We start from the raw sequence: 27,761 nt of genomic DNA, 5'->3' as shown, positions 1-27,761 counted from the left end.
TCCTTCCCAGAAAATCAAGCTTGCAAATCTAGAAACATGATAGCTTTCCTACTCTCTCGACCTGCGGCACAAATCTACACAGAATTGGAATTAGCCAGGTTTTGCCTGCCCCTAATCTGCACTCGGTGTCAAGCCCAGAATTGAAAGACTGTGAAGAACTTGTTTTATGACTGTGTTTTGCACGAGGTGATGTACATTTGTGCATTTTCACCAATAACGAGGGATTAAATTAATACGACCATGTTCATTTGTAAAAAATTGACAGACGACCTCACTACACAACTGGTTACAAATATGAGAAAAACACGAGGAACTCAGCAGGTGGAACAGCATCTATGGAGGCAAAGGTATAAATAACATTTCTCATCAAGAGCCTGCAACAAATTTTTCCCCTACTTCAAAAGCTTACACTCAGAGTTCATGTACTTTTGTGCAACCTATTCAAGTTTACTTGTGCGAAAATCCAAGTTAGCCACAAATTGCATGATATAAAGCTCCAAGAATATGCAAACGTGATCTTACCCATGTCAAATGCTATAATGGTGGCAAGAAACTTGGGAAAAAGTTGTGGATCAACAGCCTTTGTTATCCTGATTGTTACTGTTGGAGTCATGATGGAGCCAAGGTTAGGTAGGTGGAGGCACCAGTTTTGATCCTCAAGCTTGAATGCAAACTTGACCCTTTTTGTTCTCTGAACCATGGCAACTAAATAAAACGGCAGCTATATCGGGATATGATCATCAGTGCATTACAGATGCTCCTTGACTCTGCATAAGGGTTATTTCCAAAGGACCCTCATGTTAGTCACATAAGGTGGAAAGTTGCCGTTCTACATGAAATGTGAGAAATAATCTGTTCAAGTTTCAAGTGAGTTTATTGCCATGTGTCCCAGATAGGACAATGACATTCTTGCTTTGCTTCAGCACACAGAACATAGTAGGCATTTACTACAAAACAGATTAGTGTATTTATATAATGGTATATGGACACACTAATCTGTTTTGTGAATAAATAGATTGATAAAGTGCAAATAACAGATAATGGGTTATTAATGATCAGAGTTTTGACCGAGCCAGGTTTAATAGCCTGATGGCTGTGGGGAAGTAGCTATTCCTGAACCTGGTTGTTGCAGTCTTCAGGCTCCTGTATCTTCTACCTGAAGGTAGCAGGGAGATGAGTGTGTGGCCAGGATGGTGTGGGTCTTTGATGATACTGGCAGCCTTTTTGAGGCAGTGACTGCGATAAATCCCCTCGATGGAAGGAAGGTCAGAGTCGATGATGGACTGGGCAGCGTTTACTACTTTTTGTAGTCTTTTCCTCTCCAGGGCGCTCAAGTTGCCGAACCAAGCCACGATGCAACCGGTCAGCATGCTCTCTACCGTGCACCTGTAGAAGTTAGAGAGTCCTCCTTGTGAAACCGACTCTCCGTAATCTTTTCAGGAAATAGAGGCGCTGATGTGCTTTCTTGATAATTGCGTTAGTGTTCTCGGACCGGGAAAGATCTTGGCAAGCAATTTGCATGACTGGCTTTTATATATGCCTCCCAAAATTAATTTTCATGTCATTATGCAGCTTTCTTTCTATTACATTGAGATCAAGCAGATCTGGTGCACTTTAGTGATCCTTTAACCGACTCAGCAGTAATTGCTGGGTGGATTAAAGGATCATTAACCTTGGGGCTAAATCACTCCCAAACTACTACCAACATGTCTCCTGCAGCACCAGAGGATTAGAAACATAGAAATTAGGTGCAGGAGTAGGCCATTCAGCCCTTCGAGCCTGCACTGCCATTCAATATGATCATGGCTAATCATCCAACTCAGTATCCTGTACCTGCCTTCTCTCCATACCCCATGATCACTTTAGCCACAAGGGCCACATCTAACTCCCTCTTAAATATAGCCAATAAACTGGCCTCAACTACCTTCTGTGGCGGAGAATTCCAGAGATTCACCACTCTCTGTGTGAATAATGTTTTCCTCATCTCGGTCCTAAAAGATTTCCCCCTTATCCTTAAACTGTGACCCATTGTTCTGGACTTCCCCAACACCGGGAACAATCTTCCTGCATCTAGCCTGTCCAACCCCTTAAGAATGTTGTAAGTTTCTACAAGATCCCCCCTCAATCTTCTAAATTCTAGCGAGTACAAGCCGAGTCTATCCAGTCTTTCTTCATATGAAAGTCCTGACATCCCAGGAATCAGTCTGGTGAACCTTCTCTGTACTCCCTCTATGGCAAGAATGTCTTTCCTCAGATTAGGAGATCAAAACTGTATGCATCACCAAGGCCCTGTACAACTGCAGTAGAATCTCCCTGCTCCTATACTCAAATCCTTTTGCTATGATTAAACACCCTTGACCACTGTTATACGACCATCAAGGATGCCGACCGCTCTATCCCTTGCCCTCACTTCAGGAAATCCGACCATTCAGTGGTGCTGCTTCTTCCTGCATACAGGCACCAACTGATGAGCGCACCCCCAGAGGTGAGGACTGCACAGAGCTGGTCTGGGGAGGCAGAGAAACAACTACAGAACTGCTTGGAGTCAGTAGACTGGGCAGTGTTCAAGGACTCGGCAACGGACTTAAATGAATATGCCAGTCGTTAGAGACTTCATAAGGAAATGTGTGGAGGACTGCGTTCCAACAAAAACCTTCCGTGTGTTTCCTAATCAGAAGCCTTGGTGAACCAAGAGATCCGCATTCTTCTGAAGACCAAATCCTGGGCATTCAGGTCTGGAGACGCAGATGTCTATAAGAAGTCCAGAATACGACATTGACAAGTGTAGGTTAACCATATTAATCTCTGCCAATATAACCTTCATCACATATACTATGCATGATACACATTCCGCCGTGCTATGCCACCCAGTCCGGGATTTGAGTAAGGAATGCATTTACTGATAACAACCCTGCTCGTCCCTAGCTCGGCAGTCTGTAAGATGAAACCAATGCAGTAGTATGTATTATTCTCTCTGCATACGTTTTAATAAAAGCCTTGTGGTTCATCTAATACTTTGTAATAGAGTGATTACAAAACATGGTGTCGGAAGTGGGATTCGAACCCACGCCTCCAATTGATTTACTATCCTGACTACACAGCTGTGTCTCCTCCACGGTCCAACGGTTCCAATCCCACAACTGCCTGCTGACCCCGGGCAAGGTGCTTTGCCTGCTGATTCGCTGCCATGGTCTCCATCCTCACCCTCAACACCAGTCAGACCTGTGGTATTCACTCCCTTTTCCTATTCAATCCCGAGTGAAGCAAGTCGCTTCTGCAGGCCAAATCCAAAGTACCTTTGCACTGTCTTCTCGCTTGCTGCTCGCAGTTCACAGTGCATAACGTAAAGTGCGCTCCCCTCATATTGGTGTTCCTTCTATACTCCACTATATGCTTGTTAGTTCTAGTTTGCTTCTTTAAATGGAAGGATGTAGATTAACCATATTAATCTATACCAATAACCATCATCATGTATATTAAAGGGGCTGTCCCACTGCAGCAACCTAATTGACGAGTTTAGAAGAGTTTGAAAAAGTGTCATGTAGGAGACCTCCTTCGACTATGTTAAAGACTAGCTTCGGAAATAATTGGACATCGAATAGTGGAGAGTGAAGACGATCTCCTTTGACCTCCCTTCGACTATGTTGAAGACTATCTACGACTACCTTCAACTACCCTCAATTACCTACAAATAACATTTTCAACAGGCCTCGAGTACGCGGGGACTACTCTCAAGCATGAAGGAGAGTTACAAAGACCTCCTAGGACCTCGTGGTGACCACACTGCGAGTACGAGTCAAGGGCGAACTCGCCAGAACTCGCCAATTAGGTCGCCGCAGTGGGACAGCCCCTTAAGCATGATACACATTCCACCATGCAATGCAATCCAGTCTGGTATTTGAGTAAGGAATGCATTTACTGATAACAACCCTTTAAAAGGGCATCAATAATACCGGTGCCCAGGAAGAGTAAGGTGACGGGCCTCAACGACTACCGACCAGTGGCCCTAACGTCTGTGGTGATGAAGTGCTTTGAGAGGTTGGTTATGGAGCATATCAACTACTACCTCAACAAGAACGTTGACCCACTACAGTTCGCATACCGTCACAACAGGTCCACGGAGGATGCGATCTCACTGGCTCCCCACTCCGTACTGGACCACTTGGACAATAAAAACACTTACGTCATGCTGTTGTTTATAGACTACAGCTCAGCGTTTAATACCATCATCCCCTCCAAGCTGGTTACCAAGCTCGCAGAGCTGGGTCTCTGCGTATCCCTCTGCAATTGGATCCTCGACTTTCTCATCCATAGACCAGTCTGTTCGAATTGACTGAAATACTTCATCCTCAGTAACAATCAGTATGGGAGCACCTCAAGGCTGCGGGCTCAGCCCCCTGCTGTACTCACTCTATACGCATGACTGCTTAGCCAGACACAGTGCGAACTCCATCATCAAATTCGCCGACCACACCATCGTTGTTGGACGAATTACAGATGGTGATGAGTCAGAATGTAGAATTGCAATCGACCAATTGACCAAATGGTGCCAGCACAACAACCTGGCTCTCACTATCAGTAAAACCAAGGAACTGATTGTGGACTTTGGAAGAGGAAGGATGAGGACCCACAATCCTGTTTATATCGATGGGATGATGGTGGAGAGAGTAAATAACTTAGAATTCCTGGGCATGCATATTTCCGAAGATCTTTCCTGGACCCAGCACACTGATGCAATTATAAAGAAAGCACATCAGTGCCTCTACTTCCTGAGAAGATTACGGAGATTCGGTCAAAGAGGATTCTCTTGAACTTCTACAGGTGTACAGAAGAGAGCATATTGACTGGTTGCATCGTGGCCTGGTTCAGCAACTTGAACGTCCAGGAGCGGAAAAGACAGCAAAAAGTTGTGACCACTGCCCAGTCCATCACCTACTCTGACCTACCCACCATCAAAGGGATTTATTGGAGTCGCTGCCTCATAAAGGCAGCCACTATCATCAAGGACCCACACCATCCTGGCCACACACTCATTTCACCACTGCCATCGGAATGAAGGTACAGGAGCCTGAAAACTGCAACGCCCAGGTCCAGGAACAGCTTCTTCCCTATAGCTATCAGGCTATTAAACACGACAACAAATAAGCTCTGAACTACAACAGACTATTATTATTATTGCACTATAATTGTTTGTTTTTTGAGCATGTGTTCTCTCTTTTATGTACTATGTTTACATATTCTGTTGTGCTGCAGCAAGTAAGAATTTCATTGTTCTATCTGGGACACATGACAATAAAACACTCTTGACTCTTGAACTAACTACACATCCCACAGTGCCAATGAAGTCCAAACATGAAACGGATTTGGAGTGCAAACACGTCAATTTGATCCTATTTGTTTCTCACCAGCTGGTTTAGGTTAAATTTTCATTTCCATTGGACATTGAACTCAAAACTGCTGGTAGCTTGCCAGAATAGTAATTAGGGCTCATATAAATAAAACATTTACAATTCAATCATGACTGCTTGCTTCATTTACAGCACTGAACTTGACAGGCAAAAAGCAACAGCACCTGGATAGGTAAACTGGAAGAATCTCTTCCCCAGTTTTCTTACTGCAGAAGATTCGACAGAGTGTTCCACAGGCCTCTGCCCTGCCTGCCTCGTAGTTATCTGGAAATTCATTGGCATCAAAGAGCGGATTGGCAACCATGTTTTCAGTAGATATCTGGGAGGGCTTCCGACGGACGTCCAGTCCTGCTGGAGTTGTCATACCTGTGGTGAGGAAGAAGTTAAAGGGATTACAAGCTGCTGATGAGTGGCAACCATTTCATCATCACATTGCCAAAAGGAAACAAGTCATGCATTACGCAGACATACATATAAAACAAAACGCAGATTTGTAAGTTTATAAAAATAGAACTTAATGGAAGAAACCAAAGAGAATTATATAAAATATTCAAAATGGTTAGTGCACAGTCTCAGGTTTATGACATGATACAAAAATAGCAGGATAAATGAGCATGATGGGATCAAAACAAGCACCTGCAGAAGAGCAGGTTACAAGGCTTGGCAACACTCCTCCCCCATTCAAGAGAAACACACAGAATACTGAATGAGTTAATCGCCCCAGAGAGTGCAACAAGGACAGGAGGCAGATGTTAGAGTAAACAGCTGGAGCAATTAGAAGGCAAAGGAATGGGTTATGGCAAAAATCATAAAACAGCTGACTGCAATTAAAATAGAATCTACTTTTCCTACTTACAAGATTTATAAGAAAGAAGAATTTGGATAAAAGATGCTGCAAGATAATAGAAATAAAAATGGAAATAAATCAAAGGACAGCAGTAGTTATAATATCGTTAAGATGATTAGTTTTTTTTAAGCTTTAGTCTTAAGCAGCTTTCATCTGTATTTTTTAACTTAAAATTTCAGAATTTTGAGAGGTAAACTGGGCACTACGTACAAGACTGGCATCCGGGTAAAAGCCATGATTTTGACAATTACATGCAAAAAATATGCAAAACGAAATAAATAAAAATCAAGGAAACACTGATGTTAAATTAGATTAGGGTTAATAAATCTGGACTGTAAACTAAATTAAGCGTACACAGACTGTCAAAGATATTTAAATTACATTTTGTTTTACAATAGGAAGCAAGAATGAAGTACAAGATTTTTACCCGTCATACTGCCATCTCTGTTCATGCCACTGTGTAGTCTGCAGTGAACCAGTCCTGCATCGAACAACCACTGACCAAAGAGATTCAGCACACTGTTGACCTTGGGGCGAGTCGGAGCAGGCAGAGGTCTTGGTTCTGAGCTAGTTTGGTTTGGGCTAGACAATGGAGAAGTGGTGGAAGTCTGGTGTGTTACTTTAGGAGGATGTGCAGTACTCCCCTAGCATGGTGAAAAGATTGAAAAAAAAATATGCACATCATATTAGGGGTTCATACAAATTACTACTTCAATAATTCGCCCCCTCCCCCCCCACACATACATACACAGTGTGGGGACAGTTAACACTAACACATGGAAACACTCATACATAAAAGTAATTGAATTATAAAACAAATTCAAGGCCAGATCAAATCTGTACCCACCATGGGACATGGGGATTCTTCCGAAATGCCTTGATTAACAGTTGAAAGAGCTCATGGTTCAATCCCTCTTTGGCAGCTCAGACAATTCCTCTCATTAGACTGTTGTAACTGTTTGTAAATATGATTTGTTTACATTTGCTAATGTTTAGCTTCCCATTTTAATTTTCTCGTGTTTCTCGCTTATCTTGTGCTTCTGTATGGAAGTCTGCTGAACCTTTAGAGCTTGCAATAATACTTGCTCCATGTATTTAAATATACATCTTCAATTTTGATTCCTCACTTCCCTATAGAACCCAAGTCCCCACATTCTCCATGTTTTCTTAATAACAGAAATTGTTGAAACACTCAGGTCAGACAGCACTCATGGGAAGAGGAACAAAATAAATGTTCCAGGTCAAAGATCCATCATTGGAATTGGGAAAGAAACAATGTGTTGTGTTGCATAGTGGCGAGGGATAAATAGGACAAAAGGAACGTCTGTAATAAGATGATATCAGGGATGCTGTTGGTACGAGTTGTTAATGGGGCAGCGAGAGGGTGATAAAGTGTAGATAGACCCAAAAAGCTGGAGTAACTTAGCAGGACAGGCAGCATCTCTGGAGAAAAGGAATGGGTGATGTTTTGGGTCGAGATCCTTCTTCAGCATGGTTAGGGATAAGGGAAACGAGAGATATACACGATGATGTAGAAAGATAAAGAACAATGAATGTATGATATGTAAAAAGGGAACAATGATAAAGGAAACGGGTAATTGTTAGCTGTTTGAAGGGTGAAAACAAGAAGCTAGTGCGACTTGGGTGGGAGAGGGATAGAGAGAGAGAGAGAGAGGGAATGCCGGGGTTACCTGAAGTGAGAGAAATCAAAACTCATACCACTGGGCTGTAAGCTGCCCACATGAAATATGAGATGCTGTTCCCCCAATTTGTGTTCAGCCACACTCTAACAATGGAGGAGACCTAGGACAGAAAGGTCGGTGTAGAATTGGGAAGGAGAATTAAAGTGTCAGGCAATCGGGAGATCAGGTAGGTTCAGGCAGGCTGAGCGAAGGTGTTCCAAAGGTAATCTACTGTGTTGAGTTACAAATAGCACAACATTCCTTCATCTCTCATGTTTTTGAAACCCCTATCATGGGAAGAACATATTGACATCTTGTATGCTCTTGACAATTTATAAAACTATCGACTTACGCTAGGGAACACAAGTCCAATCTAGGCAATCTTTCCCCATAACTAAATTCCCTGCACTCACTCTAGTGCAATCACACCTTTCCTAAAATGTGGTGACCAGAACCGTATACAAGAATGCCATACGTCTTTACCACTGTGTCCACTTTATGAAACAATAGCCTTCTTCAGTCTGAAGAAGGGTCTCGACCCGAAACGTCACCCATTCCTTCTCTCCAGAGATGCTGGCTGTCCGCTGAGTTACTCCAGAATTTTGTGGCCTTCGACCTAAGGCCCCTCATCAACATTACTCTATCCAGAGTACTCACCATTTACTCTAACCAGCTCCCCAAGTTACAAATGAAGGCAGGAAGGCAGGAAACATGTTCCCAATGTTGGGGGAGTCCAGAACCAGGGGCCACAGTTTAAGAATAAGGAGTAAGCCATTTAGAACGGAGACGAGGAAACACTTTTTCTCGCAGAGAGTGGTAAGTCTGTGGCAGGTTCTCTGGAAGCTTTCAATAGAGAGCTTGATAGGGCTCTTAAAAATAGCGGAGTCAGGGGATATGGGGAGAAGGCAGGAATGGGGTACTGATTGGGGATGATCAGCCATGATCACATTGAATGGCAGTGCTCGCTCGAAGGGCTGAATGGCCTACTCATGCACATATTGTCTATTGTCTATATGACATTGAAATCTAATGGTTAGGATTTAGTTATATTTGGAAAAGTATTGTGGATAGTCAACATGGCTTTGTGCAGGGGGAGGTTATTTTTCTTTGGAGCGTCAGAGACTAAGGGGCAATCTACTAAAGTATACAAAATCAGGAGGGGCATAGCTAACGTTAAAGCTCACAGTATTTCCCCCCAAAATAGAGGATCTAAAGGTAGCTTAAGCTTAAGACTTAAAAGGGAACTCAGGGAAAATGTTTCACTAAGAGGGAAGTCCATTCTAGAATGAGCTGCCAGAGGAAGCTACAGATATATAGAGAGGAAGGGTTTAGAGGCCAAGGGCAAAATGTAGGCAAATGGGAGATGCTCAGAATGCCATCTTGGTCTGCATGGACAAATTGGCCTGAAGGGCTTGTTTCCATGCTCTAAAGACTAGTTCTCATAAGGTTGTTCCAGTCACCTAAACATTGGGAGCTAGTTACAGTAACCAATAACTTACGGAAATCTAAAGGAAACTCCCATGGACTACGTGTGAACACAGATAACACTGGAGGTCAGGATTGAAACTGGGACTCTGGCCACACTGCTGTACTGCTAACTTCTTCCTATTTATATACTTGGTTCTAATGATCTGTTTGATATTTCTAGTTTTCTCTCATTTTTTAAATTCATCCTATGCCAAGTTTCTATTTTGTTTCCAATCTTCAGCCTTACTACTAATCTTTGCAAAATTACTTGTCTTTTTAAAATGATGTATTTTTTCTTTCATTGTTGTACTATTGTAAACTTCTTGAGTCAGCTACTTGAATAGAAGGGAACACTGTGATGCTGGGAGTTTGTATGGACATGCAGGTTTGTTCAAATATCCTCACATTACGAACTTTGCACCGGTCTATGATAGTGTCCCAGAGAGGTGCAGGCGAGTCTGGATGGAACCTGCAGATCAATCCAGCAAGATCACCTGCTGCTGATGGATGGGGTGGCCAAAGAAACGGGCCGGCATTAAACTAAAGAAAATAAAATGGCAGCTGCTTACTGAGCTTGCTTTAACAGTCGCCTTTGTAACGGTAACAGATCGCATCCTTCTGCTGTGTGGGGGTGTGGTGTTCATTGTACTGCTTGCCTGTGGCATGCTGAGCCTATTCACTGGAGTAGGAGGAGCGCTGTCAGACCGGGGCCGGGAAATACCTGGAAAAGGAGAAGCAGAGGCATAAAGCACCACCATTAACCCCCAGATGTTCATTAACCCCATCAAAATCAAATCTGCCCAACCAGTTTAGTAACAATTTGAAAAGAAAATGTTATGTGCAGGACAGCTTATAGAAAACAGTCAACAGTAACAGCTGACTAAAATGGCTGGCTTCACCTATGCAACATGATATAGCTTTTTGTTAACAAGGTTTTCTTTTAAAAGGCTGTATCTAGGTGCCATACAGAGCAATAAATCTCAATTAAGCAACTCTGACACCATAAAGATCTGGCCAGGGAAGCAATTTATCATTTGCTGACAGTTCGTATGAATTCCAAAGCTTTGAATTAATTCTTCCATACTTGAATGGAAAAATATTTAATCTTTCAAATTAACCCTTTTACACTGTACTAAGTATACCTGCACGTTGCCAAATCACAAGGTCTGCGCAGAACAGTTAATTTATTTTACACCCACCAGTCTAAGATGAATGTTCAGAGTCCCAGTATTAGTTCTCTCCAGAGAGAACCGCAGACTTCATACTACTACTTTTGTGTCATTGTGGATGGCTTGATGCTCTACAGAATGTCATCATTACTAACTTTGAACCCTAGGTTTAGACAAGTGGAAACATTATTTGCGCTTCAGTCCTGCCTTGTTCGTTTAAACTAAAGTGGTACCTCAATGCTACATGCGTAACCTCCAGATGTATTCTCTATACACCTATAGCTGTGTGGCTCAGCATAGCTCCAATGCCATCTATAAATTCACCAACGACACCACTGTGGTTGGCACTCAGGAGAGATAGAGCAGCTAGTTGAGTTGTGCCGTGGCAACAGCCTCTCACTTAATGTCAACAAGACTAAGCAACCGATAGTCGACTTCAGAAAGGGGAAGTTAATTGCCACATGCCCATTTTATTGATGGTCGGGTGGAGAGACACGACCTGTCCTGGGGACAGTACATAGACACAATTACAAAGGCGGCACACCAGCACCTCCACTTTCTTCAAAGTTTAAAGAGATTCTGAATGTCTCCAAATACCAAAGACAAACTTCTACAGATGTACTATACTGGTTTGATTGGGGCCTGCTACAGCAATTCCAACAGACAGGAATGCAAGAGGCTGCAGAGAGAGGTGGGCTCAACCCAGTCCATCACGAGGGAATAGCCTCACGAGGCATTGTATCAAGGCAGTGACATCCATCATCAAGGATCTCCACCATTTGGGCCATGCCCTCTTCTCACTACTAACATCAGGCAGGCAGTTCAGCAGCCTAAAGTCCCACACCATCAGGTTCTGGAATAGCTGTTTTTCCACAGCTATCTGTTTCCTCAACCAGTCTCACCATACCTCTACAACAGAACACTATGGCTCACCACTGGCATTACTGGAGCTGATTTTTTAGACTTTTATAATTTTGTGTAATTTATATATCATTTTTTTTTTTTTTTTGTGTTTGTCCGACTCCATGTGCCTGCGAAAAATATTTTTCATTGTATCTCCACCTCATCATACTTTTGGAATTGTGGTAATCATCAGTATAGGATTTGAGAAATCATGTTGCAGTTGCACAAGACGTTGGTGAGGCATTACTTGGAGTATTGAGCTCAGTTTTGGTCACCTAGCTAAACAAAAATGCATTAAGCTGGAAAGAGTGCAGAAAGGATGTTGCCAGGATTTGAGGGACTGAGTTAGAGGAAGAGGTTGGGTAGGTTAGAACTATTCCTAGGAGTGTTGTAGGTTGAAATGTGATCTCATGGAGGTATACAAAAATCATGAGGGGCACAGATAAGGTTAATGCTCAGTCTTTTTTCCCAGGATTGGATAATCAAGTACTGGAGGGGAAAGATGCAATAGGAAGTTGAGGGGCAACTTTGTCCACAGATGGTGTTACATATATGGAATGAGCTGCCAGAGGAAGTGGTTGTGGAAGATATGAATATTTAAGGAACTTTTGTACAGGTAAATGGGTGGGAATGTTTTAGAAGTATATGGGTCATAGAAACATGGAAGATAGGTGCAGAGGTAGGCCATATGTTCAATATGATCATGGCTGATCATCGAAAACCAGTACCCCCGTTCCTGCTTTCTCCCCATATCCCATGATTCCGTTAGCCTCAAGAGCTCTATCTAACTCTTGAATACAGTCAGTGAATTGGCCTCCACTGCCTTCTGTGACAGAGAATTCCACAGATTCACAACTCTCTGCGTGAAAACGCTGGGAAGTTAGACTAGCATAGATAGGCATGGACTGGTTGGGTCGGGGGGCACATTTCAATGTTCCATGACTCTAGGATTCTCACTTAGAATCATGAGATGATGTTATTAAGATGTTCATAATATGTTAATAACATAATGTTATTAAGATGTTTAATAACATCTTAACATTAAGAAAATGTTATTTACTTAAATTTAGATGTAGCCTTCTCCTGATTCGCAGCAGTACAGCACAATGAGGAATTGTGCCACAGAAAAAATAAGACTGTCTCCATTGGCAGGATACAGAAAAACAAGTCTAATTTGTGCCTAGAGGTGCCATAGTCTGAATGCTATGCTAGAAAATACAGCTGAAGAGACCATTTGACCGATTGTGCCTGCGCTGACTCTCCCCCAACTATGTTCCTTTGCTTCACCCAACACAGATTCCTCTTTTGTCTCAGTGCTTTTTTAAAACTATTTTTACCGTTCGCATCTTTGGTAGATAGTTCCCGATGATATCCCCAACCTTTGACTCACTATGAAAACTCAAATTGGCTAAAGGGTAACTGTCAATTTGGCTCCATCATTTCCTCCTGGAGAATAGGAGCAGGAAAGAGAGAGAAATTAAATGGGCTCAAACTTGGAGAATGTGCAAGTACTAATAACTCTGAAGGCACTTTTGCTGCACTATTACCAACTCCACGTGGGACAAAGATTTCACATTTAGCTTTCAAATTATGCTGCAAGTGAGATCAGCTGCTATCTGGTTCTTAGTCAGCAAACTATTGAACTGTGAAATAAAAATCATCAGTATCAGAGCACAATAATCAACATTCATTTTACACAGAGAATCAAGAAGAAAAAACAAGGGGGGGGAACAAAACAAAAATCAGTGTTTCCTATATATTGTCAACTTCTTTTGAAACATCTTAAAGGTGCAGTATTCTTATAGATTGGCCCAAAAGAAACTAAAATATACCCCATCATCCTTCATCTGACATCACATAAAAGTGAAGACCAATCGGAAAGTTGTAGATAAAAGTGCACTAGTTTGATGTAGACTGATAATTGCCATTAGCAATCACAATTCAGAACAAATGTAAAACCTATAGACCATCAATTCCTACAGAAACTTCTTCCCATTCAAATCCTTTATCAAAATCTATTGTACAAGTCATAATCTGGTCCTATGTCCCAGAACACCAACTCTTCTCTGCACCCTTCTTTATTTTTACCTACCTTAGTCCACCCTGCTCAAAGCCTAGAATTGTGCTCATATAATGTGCTGTGCATTAAGGGGAACCAGAGGAAGTACTATACTTAGGTTTCCAGAAGGTATCAGATAATATGCCACCTCAAAAGGTTACTGCAGAAAGTAAAAGATAATATTGTATAAGCTAACATATTGGCATAGATGGAAGAAAAGAGAAGGGACAAATGGGTCTTTTTTTTTTAAATCAGCAAAATGCAAACTGCTGCACCACAGGGATTGGAGCTGGGTCTCAACATTTTACAATTGATATAAATGACTTAGATGAAGTTATGGTTGATAAAGTTGCTGATGCCAAAATATAGACTGGAAAATAAATTGTGAAAAGATGCGAGTAGATTAAGTGAATGTGCAAAGATCTGGTATATATGTGAACAAATTAGAAGAATGTTACCTAGAGTAAGAGGTTGCAGCATACATACAGTACTGCAATTCGGAAAGCTCAGAATGTCAATGTGCATTGCTGGGGGAATTGAATACAGAAGTAGGAGATATTGCTCCAGTAATATAGTGCATTGTTGGAAAACCATATTCAGCACTGTGCCCTGTATTAGTCTCCTTAACCAAGGATGTTAACTGATCAGAAGCTATTTAGAGAATGTTTACCAGTCCAATATTTGGAATGAGAAAGCTGTCTTAGGAGGAAAAGAGGCAAGCTAAACCGGTTTCCCCTGGCGAGAGAAGACAGAATGAAACAGGATGTTGACACAAAATGCTGGAGTAACTCAGCAGGTCAGACAGCATCTCTGGAGAAAAGGAATAGGTGACGTTTCAGGTCTAGAACAATCTAGGTGGATGAGATTACTTCATCCTGCATGAGCTACAACTGCAAGAGATGATGATTCAAAACACTAAATATCTGCAGCCAAAGAAAAGCTTGGACATAATTGATAATGGTACTTCAAAGAACCTACACGTGGTACCAGATAAATTATATAATTTGAATTATTTTACATGCCGGAAACCATTTTACTCTAGTAATACCTCCGTTAAATTGTTCGGTAAGTAAAATGATTCCAAAATTGTCACTTAATTACATCCGTAGGCCATTAAACAGAATACTGCAGCTTTAAAAGTCTAGTTAAACATGAATCAGATTGGCAGGGAATAAGGAGTGCATTGGTAACCCTTATACCAGTTCAAATGTTACTGATCAATGGTGCAATGTACCAAATGCTCAACACTTTATACCATAAGGGGGTAACCTTTCCCGAATGATATTGATCCTTGCAATGCCTATGAAACAAGAAGAAGCATGGTGCTGTTTATAAATTATACAACTTTTCAGTGAATGAAGGTTGCAAATAAGGTTTTTAAAAACATAAACGTGGCTGAAGACAACACACATTACCACAGAAATGTACCATTACAAAACATCATATTCATACAATTTGCAAAGTATGAAAAAGTGGCAAAAATGATAAATATAAAATGTGCCAACTGAAGGCAAATTACAACTACCAATAAAGCCAAAGAATTCAGAGATCTGCTGAAGCTTGTATAGCCCAAGAGCCAAAGAGAAGCTAATCTTAAGAACGCACCACAGAAATAATTACAAACTTGCCATTACTGAAGGTGATTACAACATTTGTTTTGCATTTAAGGCTAAATAGTCTGGTAGTAATGGTACAAGTCTGCAAGTAATGCAAGATAAAATTCAGAATGAATATAATACGTGTCAATTTTCTATTTGGCACAGAGGCAATATAAAGCAATAAGCTATCTAATGGTTGCAAGCTTACTAATGATAAACAAATGGAGGGAATAGTTTAAACATCCATCATAACATGAATGGCTCTGGAACAGGCAAAAGTACATGGTAAGGTGATTACATTTGCCATCAAAGTCATTTCCATAGTCATTTATATAAAATTGGCTATTTTGTTAGCTCCTGTCTATCTTTATCAGCATGTTGCCTCATCCAGTAATTATCCTTGTGTTTAGAGTCATATAGCACGGAGGCCGAATTTGTCCATGCCGACCAAGATGCCCCATCAAGCTAGTCCCATTTGCACATTTGACCTATAACTGTCTAAACCTTTCCTATCCATCCAGGGGTCTCTTAAATACTGTTATACTACCTACCTCACCTACCTCCTGTGGCAGCTTGTTCCGTAGTACTATATTTCTATAGTACCTGAACTTTACACCGTTTTATCTTTCTTAGGTTTAGTATTTGGATTCACCTTCTTAACGAAGTAGATTTCTGATCAAAATGTTTTAATTAACCATTTAACCATATAACAATTACAGCACGGAAACAGGCCATCTCGGCCCTACAAGTCCGTGCCGACACAACTTTTTTTCCCATTAGTCCCACCTGCCTGTGCTCATACCATAACCCTCCATTCCCTTCTCATCCATATGCCTATCCAATTTATTTTTAAATGATACCAACGAACCTGCCTCCACCACTTCCACTGGAAGCTCATTCCACACCGCTACCACTCTCTGAGTAAAGAAGTTCCCCCTCATGTTACCCCTAAACTTCTGTCCCTTAATTCTGAAGTCATGTCCTCTTGTTTGAATCTTCCCTATTCTCAAAGGGAAAAGCTTGCCCACATCAACTCTGTCTATTCCTCTCATCATTTTAAAGACATCTATCAAGTCCCCCCTTATCCTTCTGCGCTCCAGAGAATAAAGACCTAACTTATTCAACCTATCTCTGTAACTTACTTGTTGAAACCCAGGCAACATTCTAGTAAATCTCCTCTGTACTCTCTCTATTTTGTTGACATCCTTGCTATAATTAGGCGACCAAAAGGTTGAACAAGTTAGGGCTTTATTCTTTGGAGCGCAGAAGGTTAAGGGGGGACCTGATAGAGGTCTTTAAAATGATAAGAGGGATAGATAGAGTTGACATGGATAAGCTTTTCCCACTGAGAGGAGGGAAGATGCAAACAAGGGGACATAACTTGAGAATTAAGGGACAGAAGTTTAGGGGTAACATGAGGGGGAACTTCTTTACTCAGAGAGTGGTGGCTGTGTGGAATGAGCTTCCAGTGAAGGTGGTGGAGGCAGGTTCGTTTTTATCATTTAAAAATAAATTGGATAGTTATATTGACGAGAAAGGAATGGAGGGTTATGGTCTGAGCGCAGGCATATGGGACTAGGGGAGAATACGTGTTTGGCATGGACAGGAAGGATCGAGATGGCCTGTTTCCGTGCTGTAATTGTTATATGGTTATATGGTTATACAACAAAGGACCCAACACAGATCCCTGAGGCACCCCACTAGTCACCTGCCTCCAACCCGATAAACAGCCATCCACCATTACCCTCTGGTTTTTCCCATTCAGCCACTGTTGAATCCATCTTGCTATTCCTGCATTTATACCCAACAGTTGAACCTTCTTGACCAACCTTCCACGAGGAACCTTGTCAAAGGCCTTACTAAAGTCCATATAGACAAAATCCACTGCTTTACCCTTGTCAATTTCCCTAGTAACCTCTTCAAAAAATTCAAGAAGATGAGTCAAACATGACCTTCCAGGCACAAATCCATGTTGACTGTTCCTAATCAGACCCTGTTTATCCAGATGCTTATATATATTATTTCTAAGTATCTTTTCCATTAATTTGCCCACCACTGAAGTCAAACTAACAGGTCTATAATTGCTAGGTTTACTCTTAGAACCATTTTTAAACAATAGAACAACATGCGCAGTACGCCAATCCTCGGGGACTATTCCCGTTTCTAATGACATTTGAAATATTTCTGTCCTAGCCCCGGCTATTTCTACACTCAATGTCCTAGGGAATATCCTGTCAGGACCTGGAGACTTATCCACTTTTATATTTTTCAAAAGTGTCAGTACTTCTTTTACTTTGAACCTCATAGTATCCATAGCTACTCTACTAGTTTCCCTTACCTCACATAATTCAATATCCTTCTCCTTGGTGAATACCGAAGAAAAACAATTGTTCAATATCTCCCCCATCTCTTTTGGCTCTGCAGATAGCTGTCCACTCTGTCTCTCCAATGGACCAATTTTATCCCTCGTTATCCTTTTGCTATTAATATAGCTGTAGAAACCCTTTGAATTTACTTTCACCTTACTTGCCAAAGCAACCTCATATCATCTTTTAGCTTTTCTAATTTCTTTCTTAAGATTCTTTTTACATTCCTTATACTCCTCAAGCACCTCATTTACTTCATGCTGCCTATAATTATTGTAGATCTCCCTCTTTTTCCGAACAAGATGTCCAATTTCCCTTGAAAACCAGGGCTCTTTCCAATTTTTACTGTTTCCTGTCAACCGAACAGGAACATAAAGATTCTGTACCCTTAAAATGTCCCCTTTAAATGTCCTCCATTTCTCTTCTACATCTTTCCCATAAAACAAAATGTCCCAGTTCACTCCTTTTAAATCATCTCCCATCTCATCAAAGTTAGCCTTTCTCCAATCAAAAATCTCAACCCTAGGTCCAGTTCTGACCCTCTCCATAGTTATATTGAAACTAATGGTATTGTGATCACTGGACCCGAAGTGCTCCCCAACGCATACCTCCGCCACCTGTCCAGTCTCATTTCCTAACAGGAGGTCCAGCACTGCCCCTCCTCTAGTAGGTACCTCTATGTATTGCTGCAAAAAACTATCCTGCACACATTTTACAAACTCCAAACCATCCAGCCCATTTACAGAATGTGTTTCCCAGTCTATGTGTGGAAAGTTGAAATCTCCCACAATCACTACCTTGTGCTTACTACTAATATCTGCTATCTCCTTACATATTTGCTCTTCCAATTCTCGTTCCCCATTTGGCGGTCTATAATACACCCCTATAAGTGTTGCTACACCTTTCCCACTTCTCAGTTCCACCCAAATAGCCTCCCTAGATGAGCCCTCCAATCTATCCTGCCAAAGCACTGCTGTAATATCTTCCCTGACTAGCAATGCAACACCTCCACCTCTTGCCCCTCCAATTCTATGACACCTGAAGTAACGAAATCCTGGAATATTTAGTTTCCAATCACAGCCCTCCTGCAACCATGTTTCACTGATCGCCACAACATCATACTTCCAGGTGTCTATCCAGACTCTAAGTTCATCCACCTTTCTTACAATGCTCCTAGCATTAAAATATGCACATTTAAGAAACCCCCCCGTCTCTTATTCTCTGTTTAGCAGTGTGTCTCTGTGGAGTTTGCACGCTCTTCAATTTCCTCCCACATCCAAAAGGTGCCGGTCGGTAGTTAATTGGACACTGTAATGTGTGTAGCTGAGTGGTAGAATCTGAGGAATATTGATGGGAATGTGGATTAGCATAATGGGTACTTGTTGGTTGGGGTGGGCTGGAGGGCCTGTTTCCCTGCTCTAGGGTTGTGACTTCCATGCTTCGTTTCAACCAAGAAACCAGACTAATTTTGGCTGGGAAGGGAATCAAGAATATTGAGAACATTCCTACTCATTGTACATTCATTGACAGACATTGTATTCCCAATGTTTCACATGTTAAATGAAGAACATCTTATAAAAATATTGAGAACAATATTAAAATGTGTTTTAAAGCATAACATAGAAAGCATTCCTCACCCAGGAAGGCATCCACCAGGCAGCTGATACCACGCATGGCTCGAAAGAAGATCTGAGGCAATTGCTTGAGGCATGGGTGATGAATCAATTCCTGGGCCATCCCACTAACATTCAAAAGCTGCTCCTGGAATTTTGGTGTGGTGCTGATTATAGCTGGATTACTCAAATCCACTGGATTGCTGAGGCACAATGATAGATTTTAATTATAACCGATTCAGACCAGAACTACTTCAGCAAATTCTTACTGTTGATGCAAACAGCGATTAGATTTGATGGGGTTAATAAGAGAAATCCATTTCCTCCAATTAGTGAGTCCGTGATGAGGGTCAGTTTAAAATGCAGAAGTGTTGGAGCATTCAGATTCAATTTTTAATTTAATTAAATTGCATGCATGAAAACTTGAGGTGCATGCCTTTGCATCCTTTCACAGAATAATGACAACATGATTTAAATTGATAGAAGGACTATGGCGAAAGAGTTTTGAATTGCTTTAGGGGAAAGTCAACTCAGACAGTAGACAACCTTGGGAACCACAAACTACATGGTTTAAAGACAGCCACATTTTACACTGTGAAATCATTCCAAGCAGCTATATCTGCACAGATACCAAAGTGAGTTAACAAAACAAACTAAAATCTTCACATGGCTTTTATCATCTTCAAAAGGCAGGCTTTACGTGTTTACAGCTCCAAACACACATAATTAAGCATTCTCACCTAAGCATGTGCAGGACACGGAACCAGGTTTGAGCAACACAGTCATTGTCCATTTCTGCTGGAATCAGACTGGCATCTTCATCTGGAACTTTGAATGGAGGAAAAGACGGACCGTAGGTAAACTGCAGCAGCCTATCAAAGAGAAACAGCAATTTGATGCAATATGAGAATGGCTTCTGTAGTGTGTCTGCACCAGCAGCACCATAGGTGGAAGCTAGAATGAGGAAATAAAGGAATAGAGAATCTCAAATATGAAGAATTACTGATGTGACAGAAGATGGACACAAAATGCTGGAGTAACTCAGCGGGTCAGGCAGCATCTCTGGAGAAAAGGAATTGGTGGGAACCCTTCTGCAGACTGATATGACAGCATCCTTGCACCTCTGCCACCTTCATGATTGGACTGATCCAGGATGGGGAGGAATCTGCCTACAGACAGAAAGTGTCACAGCTGACGTCCTGGTGCCATCGCAACAACCTAGAGCTCAATACTCTTAAGACAGTGGAATTGATTGTAGACTTCAGGAGAGCTCCCCCTCCCCTCACCCCACTCACCATCAACAACACCACAGTCACATCTGTGGAGTCTTTTAAGTTCCTGGGAACCATCATCTCCAAGGACCTTAAGTGGGGGGCCACCATCGACTCCACAGTCAAAAAGGCACAACAGAGGATGTACATCCTACGGCAGTTGAGGAAGCACAATCTGCCACAGGCAATTATGGTCCAATTCTACATGGCCATTGTAGTCTGACCTCACCTTCTCCATCATGGTCTGGTTTGGCTCAGCCCCAAGCACGACACCTGGAGGCTGCAACGAATCGTCCGATCAGCTGAGAAGGTTATCGGCTGCAACCTTCCCTCCATTGATGAACTGTACACTGCAAGGGCCAGGAAGCTAGCGGGCAAGATCATCTCTGACCCCTCTCACCCTGGCCACAAACTCTTTGAATCACTTCCCTCTGGAAGGCGACTCCGGACTGCCACAGCCAGACATAAAAACAGTTTTTATCCATGAGTAGTTGCTCTACTCAGCCAAAAATCTGGAGCCTCCCTTTGATCTGGTATTTTGTTGGTTCACTTGCTTGATCAATGGTGTTTTATCATTAATGCTTTATTATTATTAATGTTTAGTAGTGTTTTCTGAATCGTATGAATGAATTCGTAACTGTCACTGTATGTCATGTTGTTACTTGTGGGCGGAGCACAAAGGCAAATTCCTTGTATGTGAATACTTGGCCAATAAACTTACTTACTCTGCCACCTTCATGGAAGGAATGTTTGAGCATAGATTGGTCTCCATATACATCACAACACGACAAACTCAACGTTATGGTCTTACTCGAGAACGAGTGGTGAACAATATAACTACTCAGTCTGCCAATAATTATGCATCTGTTAGGTGAAAGTTAAGCTTAAAGGATGTAGTGGCGTTAGAAACAGCATAGAAGATTCACTAGCTTGTGCCCAAAATGAAAGGCTTTACATATAATGAGAGATTGTGGATAGGCTAAGTTTACTCTCACTGGAAGGTTGGGTCACCTCACTGAGATGTATAAAATAATGAGGGTATCGATAGTGCAAACTCAGGATCTTTTTCCAAGGGAACGCTATTCTAAAACTGGAAGGTGGGGAGAAATTTAAGGAAAATCTGAGGGACAAGTTTTCAAGTGGTGGTTATCAGGAAAGAACTGATCGAGGCCGATATAATTGGTGTTTCAAAGGCATTTGGACAGGTATTCTGGTAGGAAAGAGTAAACAGGCATAATGTGGGAATGAGACTAGCATAGATAGGCATCATGGTTGGCATAGACACATTGGGCCAAAGGGCCCATTTCTGTGCTGTGCCATCTAGTACTACAAATATAATTCTTAAATGATTGGTTTGGTTACCATTTTAGTGTAATAAATACCCAAGGTGTAATGAAGCCCCAATGATGAGGATTGTGAGATATTGTCAATTAATATACAATTCTCATACTTTGAAATTTAAATCTGCATCTAAACAATAAAGTCTCTCCTCTGTATATTTCCTATAAATAGAAAGCAGTGGAGGCCAATTCACTGAATGTTTTCAAGAGAGTTAAATTTAGCTCTTGGGGCTAACGGAATCAAGGGATATGGGGAAAAAGCAGGAACGGGGTACTGATTTTGGATGATCAGACATGATAATATTGAATGGTGGTGCAAGCTCAAAGGGTCGAATAGCATACTCCTGCACCTAATTTCTGTGTTTCTAAATGCTCATGCAAACTATTGTTGGAAAAGATCTCGTTCAGCTCTTTGGAATGAATGGTCTGTCTGCCATACCTGAGAGAGATCACTTTTACCAAAGTCTGCACAAAATCAAGGCTAACACCAAGTGCACAGAAGCATATTCAGCATTATGCTCAAGAATGGAGTTAATTGATTGTGAAGTCTATGCCATTTATCTATTACAACGATATTCACATAGTAGAGATAAACGCACTGATCACTACTCAGCAGCTGTGTGCGTCTCTTGCTAGCCAACGTTGCTCGAGAAAATTCAGTCTTGTTGGGAAACATAACCCTGGGGAGCGCTGATCAGGAGGGTCAAATTTTAGTTGAGATGTACTCGCTGGGCTTTATTTTAAGAATGGAAAAACAGTTCTCACAGTCTCAGTTAACATCAATCTCTTAACCACCATTATGAAAACAAAGTAGGAACAGAATATCTGCCCATTTATCTCATTGCAGACCTTTGTAAATGTGAAGCATCTACATGAAATACGACAATATGGTGTACTTGTAGACATCCAGCTATGAAAGTCATTGTTATAAATCCAAGTATTTTGCTTCATCATAAATGGAATCATATAATGCATGATATTTTGCCTTTTTATCAATAATTTTGAAAATCTTAAATTTGACAAATTTGCTTGAGTTCTTTGAGAATATAATAAGCAGAATCCATAGAGAGGAGCCAGTATATGTAGTATGTGTTTATCAAGTTGGCATTCTATAACGTGCCATGTAAAAGGCCGTGCATAACATAAGAGCTCAGAATATTTGGAAAGTGTGTTAACGGGGACTGAAGGCTGCACATCACATAATAAAAGCCAAAACAATGTCGTATTTTGGAGACTGAATAAGTACAATGCCCCAAGCATTAGTTCTCGACTTGCAATCATCTATGGTTTATATTAATGATGTTGAGGTGGTGAGGGGGGGGGGGGGGGGGGGGGGGGGGGGGGTGGTTAGAGTGCAAGGTATCCAAGTTTGCTGATGATATGAGAATAGTTAGGAAGGAGGTGCTGCATTGAAGATCTATGCACCCAGCGGATTCTGGATAGTCAGCAGACATTTGCCAAATATAGTTTAATCGGGGAAGTGTGAAGTCCTGATCTTTGGTTGGAGGAATAGGCAGGCTATAATCTAAATGCAGAGAGACTGCAAATGAGTCAAGTATAGAAAAATCTAGATATTCCTCTGCATGAAACAGTAAAATTAGCTTGCAGATGCAGCAAATAATTAAGAAGGCAGATTGCTTATTTTGACTGCTGGGAGGTTGGCATTTGATAATAAGTATGATTGTTACAATAGTATAAAGTTAAACTTTACTTGGAATACTGTGTATTTTTAGCCTCTTATTTAAAAAATACATAGCAGTATCAAAGGCATTCCAGAAGAGATTCACCAACCTAATTCCTGAGATTTGTAGGTTGTTCTATCATGGCCTGCTCAAACAAAAATACTTGGAATTTATTATAGTGTGAAACATATAAAGCATGACAAGGTAGACTGGCAGGAATAAGGGGAGATAGGTCATCTAAGACTGATGTGTACAGACCAGTCTGTTTCTGGTGGAGGGGTGGGGTATGAATGACTAGAATCTTTACTACAGAGGGCTGTGAAGATTAGATCTCTGGTGGTATTTAAAGAGGAAGTGGGAGAAGATTGAAATATCGGAGGCGTCAAGGTTACTTGGGACTGGAACGGAAGAGTTCACATTTTATACAGATCAGCCAGGGTCAGTCGTTGGCATGCTTCTATTTTTTATGATTTTAAATACTCAGCTTTCTAAAACATTCTTTATAATCCATTGCGTCCTGCTAGGCTGTGGAACTGATTGATTTTGCAGAAGTAACAGGTTCACAGATACTAACCTAGACGTCAGTGCACAGATGACTTTACTCCACTGTTCCACCACAGCTGGATGGTGCCTCCAGTTGGCCAACATTTCACGAGCTGTCTTCCAGTAGGGCGGTGTTGGGAAACACCGTGTACAAGCCAAGAACCAGACTTCGAAAAGTACACCAATTAACTTGTCGGCAAGATTTTCTGCCAGACCTCCTAAAGAGAAGCAAATCAGCAGACAAATTTTGAAACCCACAATATATCTTCCTTAGTGGTCACAGAGTTTAAAAATAAATGTTCTGGGGAGGGAGGCAAGCAAGACTTAATGGAGAGATTCTAGGTTGGTAAAGGTATGATGGGTTTAATTAAAGATATTAATGATCGCAAAATGTGAAAATAACCTACAACAACAGAAGATAACCATATAACCATATAACAATTACAGCACGGAAACAGGCCATCTCGACCCTTCTAGTCCGTGCCGAACACATAATCTCCCCTAGTCCCATATACCTGCGCTCAGACCATAACCCTCCATTCCCTTCCCATTCATATAACTATCCAATTTATTTTTAAATGATAAAAACGAACCTGCCTCCACCACCTTCACTGGAAGCTCATTCCACACAGCTACCACTCTGAGTAAAGAAATTCCCCCTCATGTTACCCCTAAACTTCAGTCCCTTAATTCTCATCATGTCATGTCCCCTTGTTTGAATCTTCCCTACTCTCAGTGGGAAAAGCTTTTCCACGTCAACTCTGTCTATCCCTCTCATCATTTTAAAAACCTCTATCAAGTCCCCCCTTAACCTTCTGCGCTCCAAAGAATAAAGCCCTAACTTGTTCAACCTTTCTCTGTAACAAGGTGTAACAAGATGCAGCATGGATTGGATTTGTAATAATGAAGAAACAGTGAGATGGGAAAGATTTAAGAGAAACAGAGGGGCAACGTTTTCCACACAGAGGGTGGTGGGTATATGGAATGAGCTGTCAGAGGAGGTAGTTAAGATAAGCACTATAACATTTTAAAGATATTTGACAGGTACATGGACCTCATCTGGTGTTTCATACCAGGACATCCGAGATGTCATTGTATGGAACAACAGATGTCCTCATTCTTTAAGGAATGTGGGTTCCCTTCTCCCATCACTGATGAGGCCCTCACTCATGTCTCCTCGGTACACCGCATCTCTGCCCTTGATCCCCCTCGTCGCAAAAGAGTCCCCTAATCCTTGCCTTTCACTCCATCAGTCGTCGCTAACAACACATAATCCTCCGAAATTTTCGCCACCTCCATCTGGATCCCAACACTAGTCACATCTTCCCATCTCCACCCCTTTCCGCCTTCTGCAGAGACGGTTCCTTCCACAACTCACGGGTTAACTCATCTCTTCCCACTCAAACCACCCCCTCCCAAGTACCTGCAACCGCAGAAGATGCAACACCTGTCCTATACCTCCTCCCTCGACTCTGTCCAGGGACTCTAACATTCCTTTCAGGTTAGGCAGAGGTTCACTTGCACCTCTTCCAACCTCATCAAGTATCCGTTGTTCAAGATGCGGACTCTTATACATCGGCGAGACCAAACGTAAACTGGGCGATCGTTTCGCGGAACACCTTTGCTCAGCCCGCCTGAACCCACCTGATTTCCTGGTTGTTAAACACTTTAATTCTCCGTCCCATTCCTACAAACACCTTTCTGTCCGAGGTCTTTGGCGGCAAAAACAACGGGGCAGATTATTATCTCAATGGGGTTAGGTTGGGTAAGGGGGAGGTGCGAGACCTGGGCGTCCTTATACACCTGTCACTGAAAGTTGGCTTACAGGTACAGCAGGCAGCGAAGAACGCCAATGGAATGTTGGCCTTCATAACAAGAGGATTTCAGTACACGAGTAAAGAGGTTCTTCTGCAGTTGTATAGGGCTCTGGTGAGACCACATCTGGAGTATTGTGTACAGTTTTGGTCTCCTAATTTGAGGAAGGACATCCTTGTGATTGAGGCAGTGCAGCGTAGGTTCACGAGATTGATCCCTGGGATGGCGGGACTGTCATATGAGGAATGATTGAAAAGACTAGGCTTGTATTCACTGGAGCTTAGAAGGATGAGGGGAGATATTATAGAAACATATAAAATTATAAAAGGACTGGACAAGCTAGATGCAGGAAAAATGTTCCCAATATTGGACGAGTCCAGAACCAGGGGCCACAGTCGTAGTATAAAGGGGAGGTCATTTAAGATAACTTTTTCACCCAGTGAATTTATGGAATGGATTTAAGAGAGAGTTAGATAGATTTAGTGAAGTCGAGGGATAGGAGGAGAAGGCAGGCACGGGTTATTGTTAGGGGGCAATCAGCCATGATCACAACGAATGGCGGTGCTGGCTCGAAGGGCCGAATGGCCTCCTCCTGTATCTATTTTCTATGTTTCTATGTCTCCTCCATTGTCAAGAGTGAGGCTAAGCACAAGTTGGAGGAACATCATCTCATATTTCGCTTGGGCAGCTTACAGCCCAGTGGTATCAATATTGATTTCTCTAACTTCAGATAGCCCCGGCATTCCCTCCCCCTCTCTCTCTATCCCTCCCCCACCCAAGTTGCACTAGATTCTTGTTTTCACCCTACAAACAGCTAACAATGGCCTGTTTCCTTTATCATCTTTACCTTTTTGCATATCTTTTATTCATTGTTTATCTCTCTACATCATCATCTATATCTCTCTCGTTTCCCTTATCCCTAACCAGTGTGAAGAAGGGTCTCGACCCAAAACATCACCCATTCCTTCTCTCTAGAGATGCTGACCGCCCTGCTGAGTTACTCCAGCATTTTGTGTCTAACATAGTAGTAATGATGTGGGTAAATCAATTCAAATGGATGTGGGTGTAGCTTTAAACCAACATAGTATTGAGCAGAGAAAACATGGGTTACTTTTAGGTTTAATCAATACAGGATAAAGAAAGTGCTTCCGGTTATTTAAAAACATTATAAAATATTAACCTACTGAATATTATTTTATTCAATTACATTTCCTTGGCATCCTGTTTGACCAAGGTGAAGTCCCAGACCCACATCCACTCCATCAACAACCAACACCATTTCCACAATTGGCCATCTGGTGCCAATCCCCTCGTCTGTGTCTGTTATGCTCAGATACAACTATTCATTGCACTACTGCCCAGCTTCCCTACCTCCACTTTACAGGCACAAACAAAACATTTCTGCCAATGTTCAAACTTGTCACTCCTAAAGGATTTATTCTTGATTCTCCCAAATTATCTTGTTAAAGCCCTCGCACTGCATTTTCTCAGCACTTTTAACACTATACTCCACACTGCTTCCTTTCTCTTTTTGCATCACCTGTTGTACTCATGTGCGGTTGGATTGTACTCGTGCATGGTATAATTTGTTTGGATTACATGCAAAATAATGTTTTGCACTATCTCTTTCTACCTCCTTGAAGGTGGAGTCGTAGGTAGATATGGTGGTCAAAAAGACTTAAGGTACATTGGCCTTCATCAGCCAGAGTATTCAGGGCTCGAAATTCACGGTTACCCGGGTGCCAATGACCACTCAAACTGCCGCCGGGCAACCTAAACGGCGAGTCATTTTGCCCGGATTGGCAACTTGGTTTATACCGAAGATAGGCACACAAAAACTGGAGTAACTCCGCGGGTCCGGCAGCATCTCTGGAGAAAAGGAACGTGACGTTTTGTGTCGGCGACGGTTGTGGGAATGATGCTAAGTGTGGCGTGATGGAGGGTCGGAGCTAAAGACGGGCAGCAGCGGCGACGGCTCCATCTCTTCCTCCCGCACCT

At 41.9% G+C, this 27,761-nt stretch overlaps 1 protein-coding gene across 6 annotated transcripts in view; it reads right to left on the bottom strand.

Annotated features, from left to right (window-relative positions):
* The window catches only part of ralgapb (Ral GTPase activating protein non-catalytic subunit beta), a 131,426-nt gene that overhangs the window by 66,093 nt on the left and 37,572 nt on the right, over window positions 1-27,761 (bottom strand). For 2 of the 6 annotated variants that reach the window (XM_055651956.1, XM_055651957.1), the window contains exons 5-12: window positions 23,980-24,166; window positions 19,853-19,984; window positions 19,137-19,315; window positions 14,791-14,835; window positions 9,974-10,125; window positions 6,683-6,899; window positions 6,265-6,300; window positions 5,573-5,774 (exon numbers count right to left, since the gene is read on the bottom strand). In XM_055651956.1, coding sequence (XP_055507931.1) covers window positions 5,573-5,774; window positions 6,265-6,300; window positions 6,683-6,899; window positions 9,974-10,125; window positions 14,791-14,835; window positions 19,137-19,315; window positions 19,853-19,984; window positions 23,980-24,166 — 1,150 coding nt within the window. The remainder of the gene's footprint in view (window positions 1-5,572; window positions 5,775-6,264; window positions 6,301-6,682; window positions 6,900-9,973; window positions 10,126-14,790; window positions 14,836-19,136; window positions 19,316-19,852; window positions 19,985-23,979; window positions 24,167-27,761) is intronic. The other 4 variants (XM_055651959.1, XM_055651961.1, XM_055651958.1 and 1 more) reach the window with 3 other exon arrangements.

This window comes from Leucoraja erinacea, chromosome 21 (assembly GCF_028641065.1).
Source record: "Leucoraja erinacea ecotype New England chromosome 21, Leri_hhj_1, whole genome shotgun sequence".
Taxonomy (NCBI): domain Eukaryota; kingdom Metazoa; phylum Chordata; class Chondrichthyes; order Rajiformes; family Rajidae; genus Leucoraja; species Leucoraja erinaceus.
The sequence above is the reverse complement of the archived record's forward strand: the minus strand, read 5'-3'. Positions and strand labels throughout refer to the sequence as shown.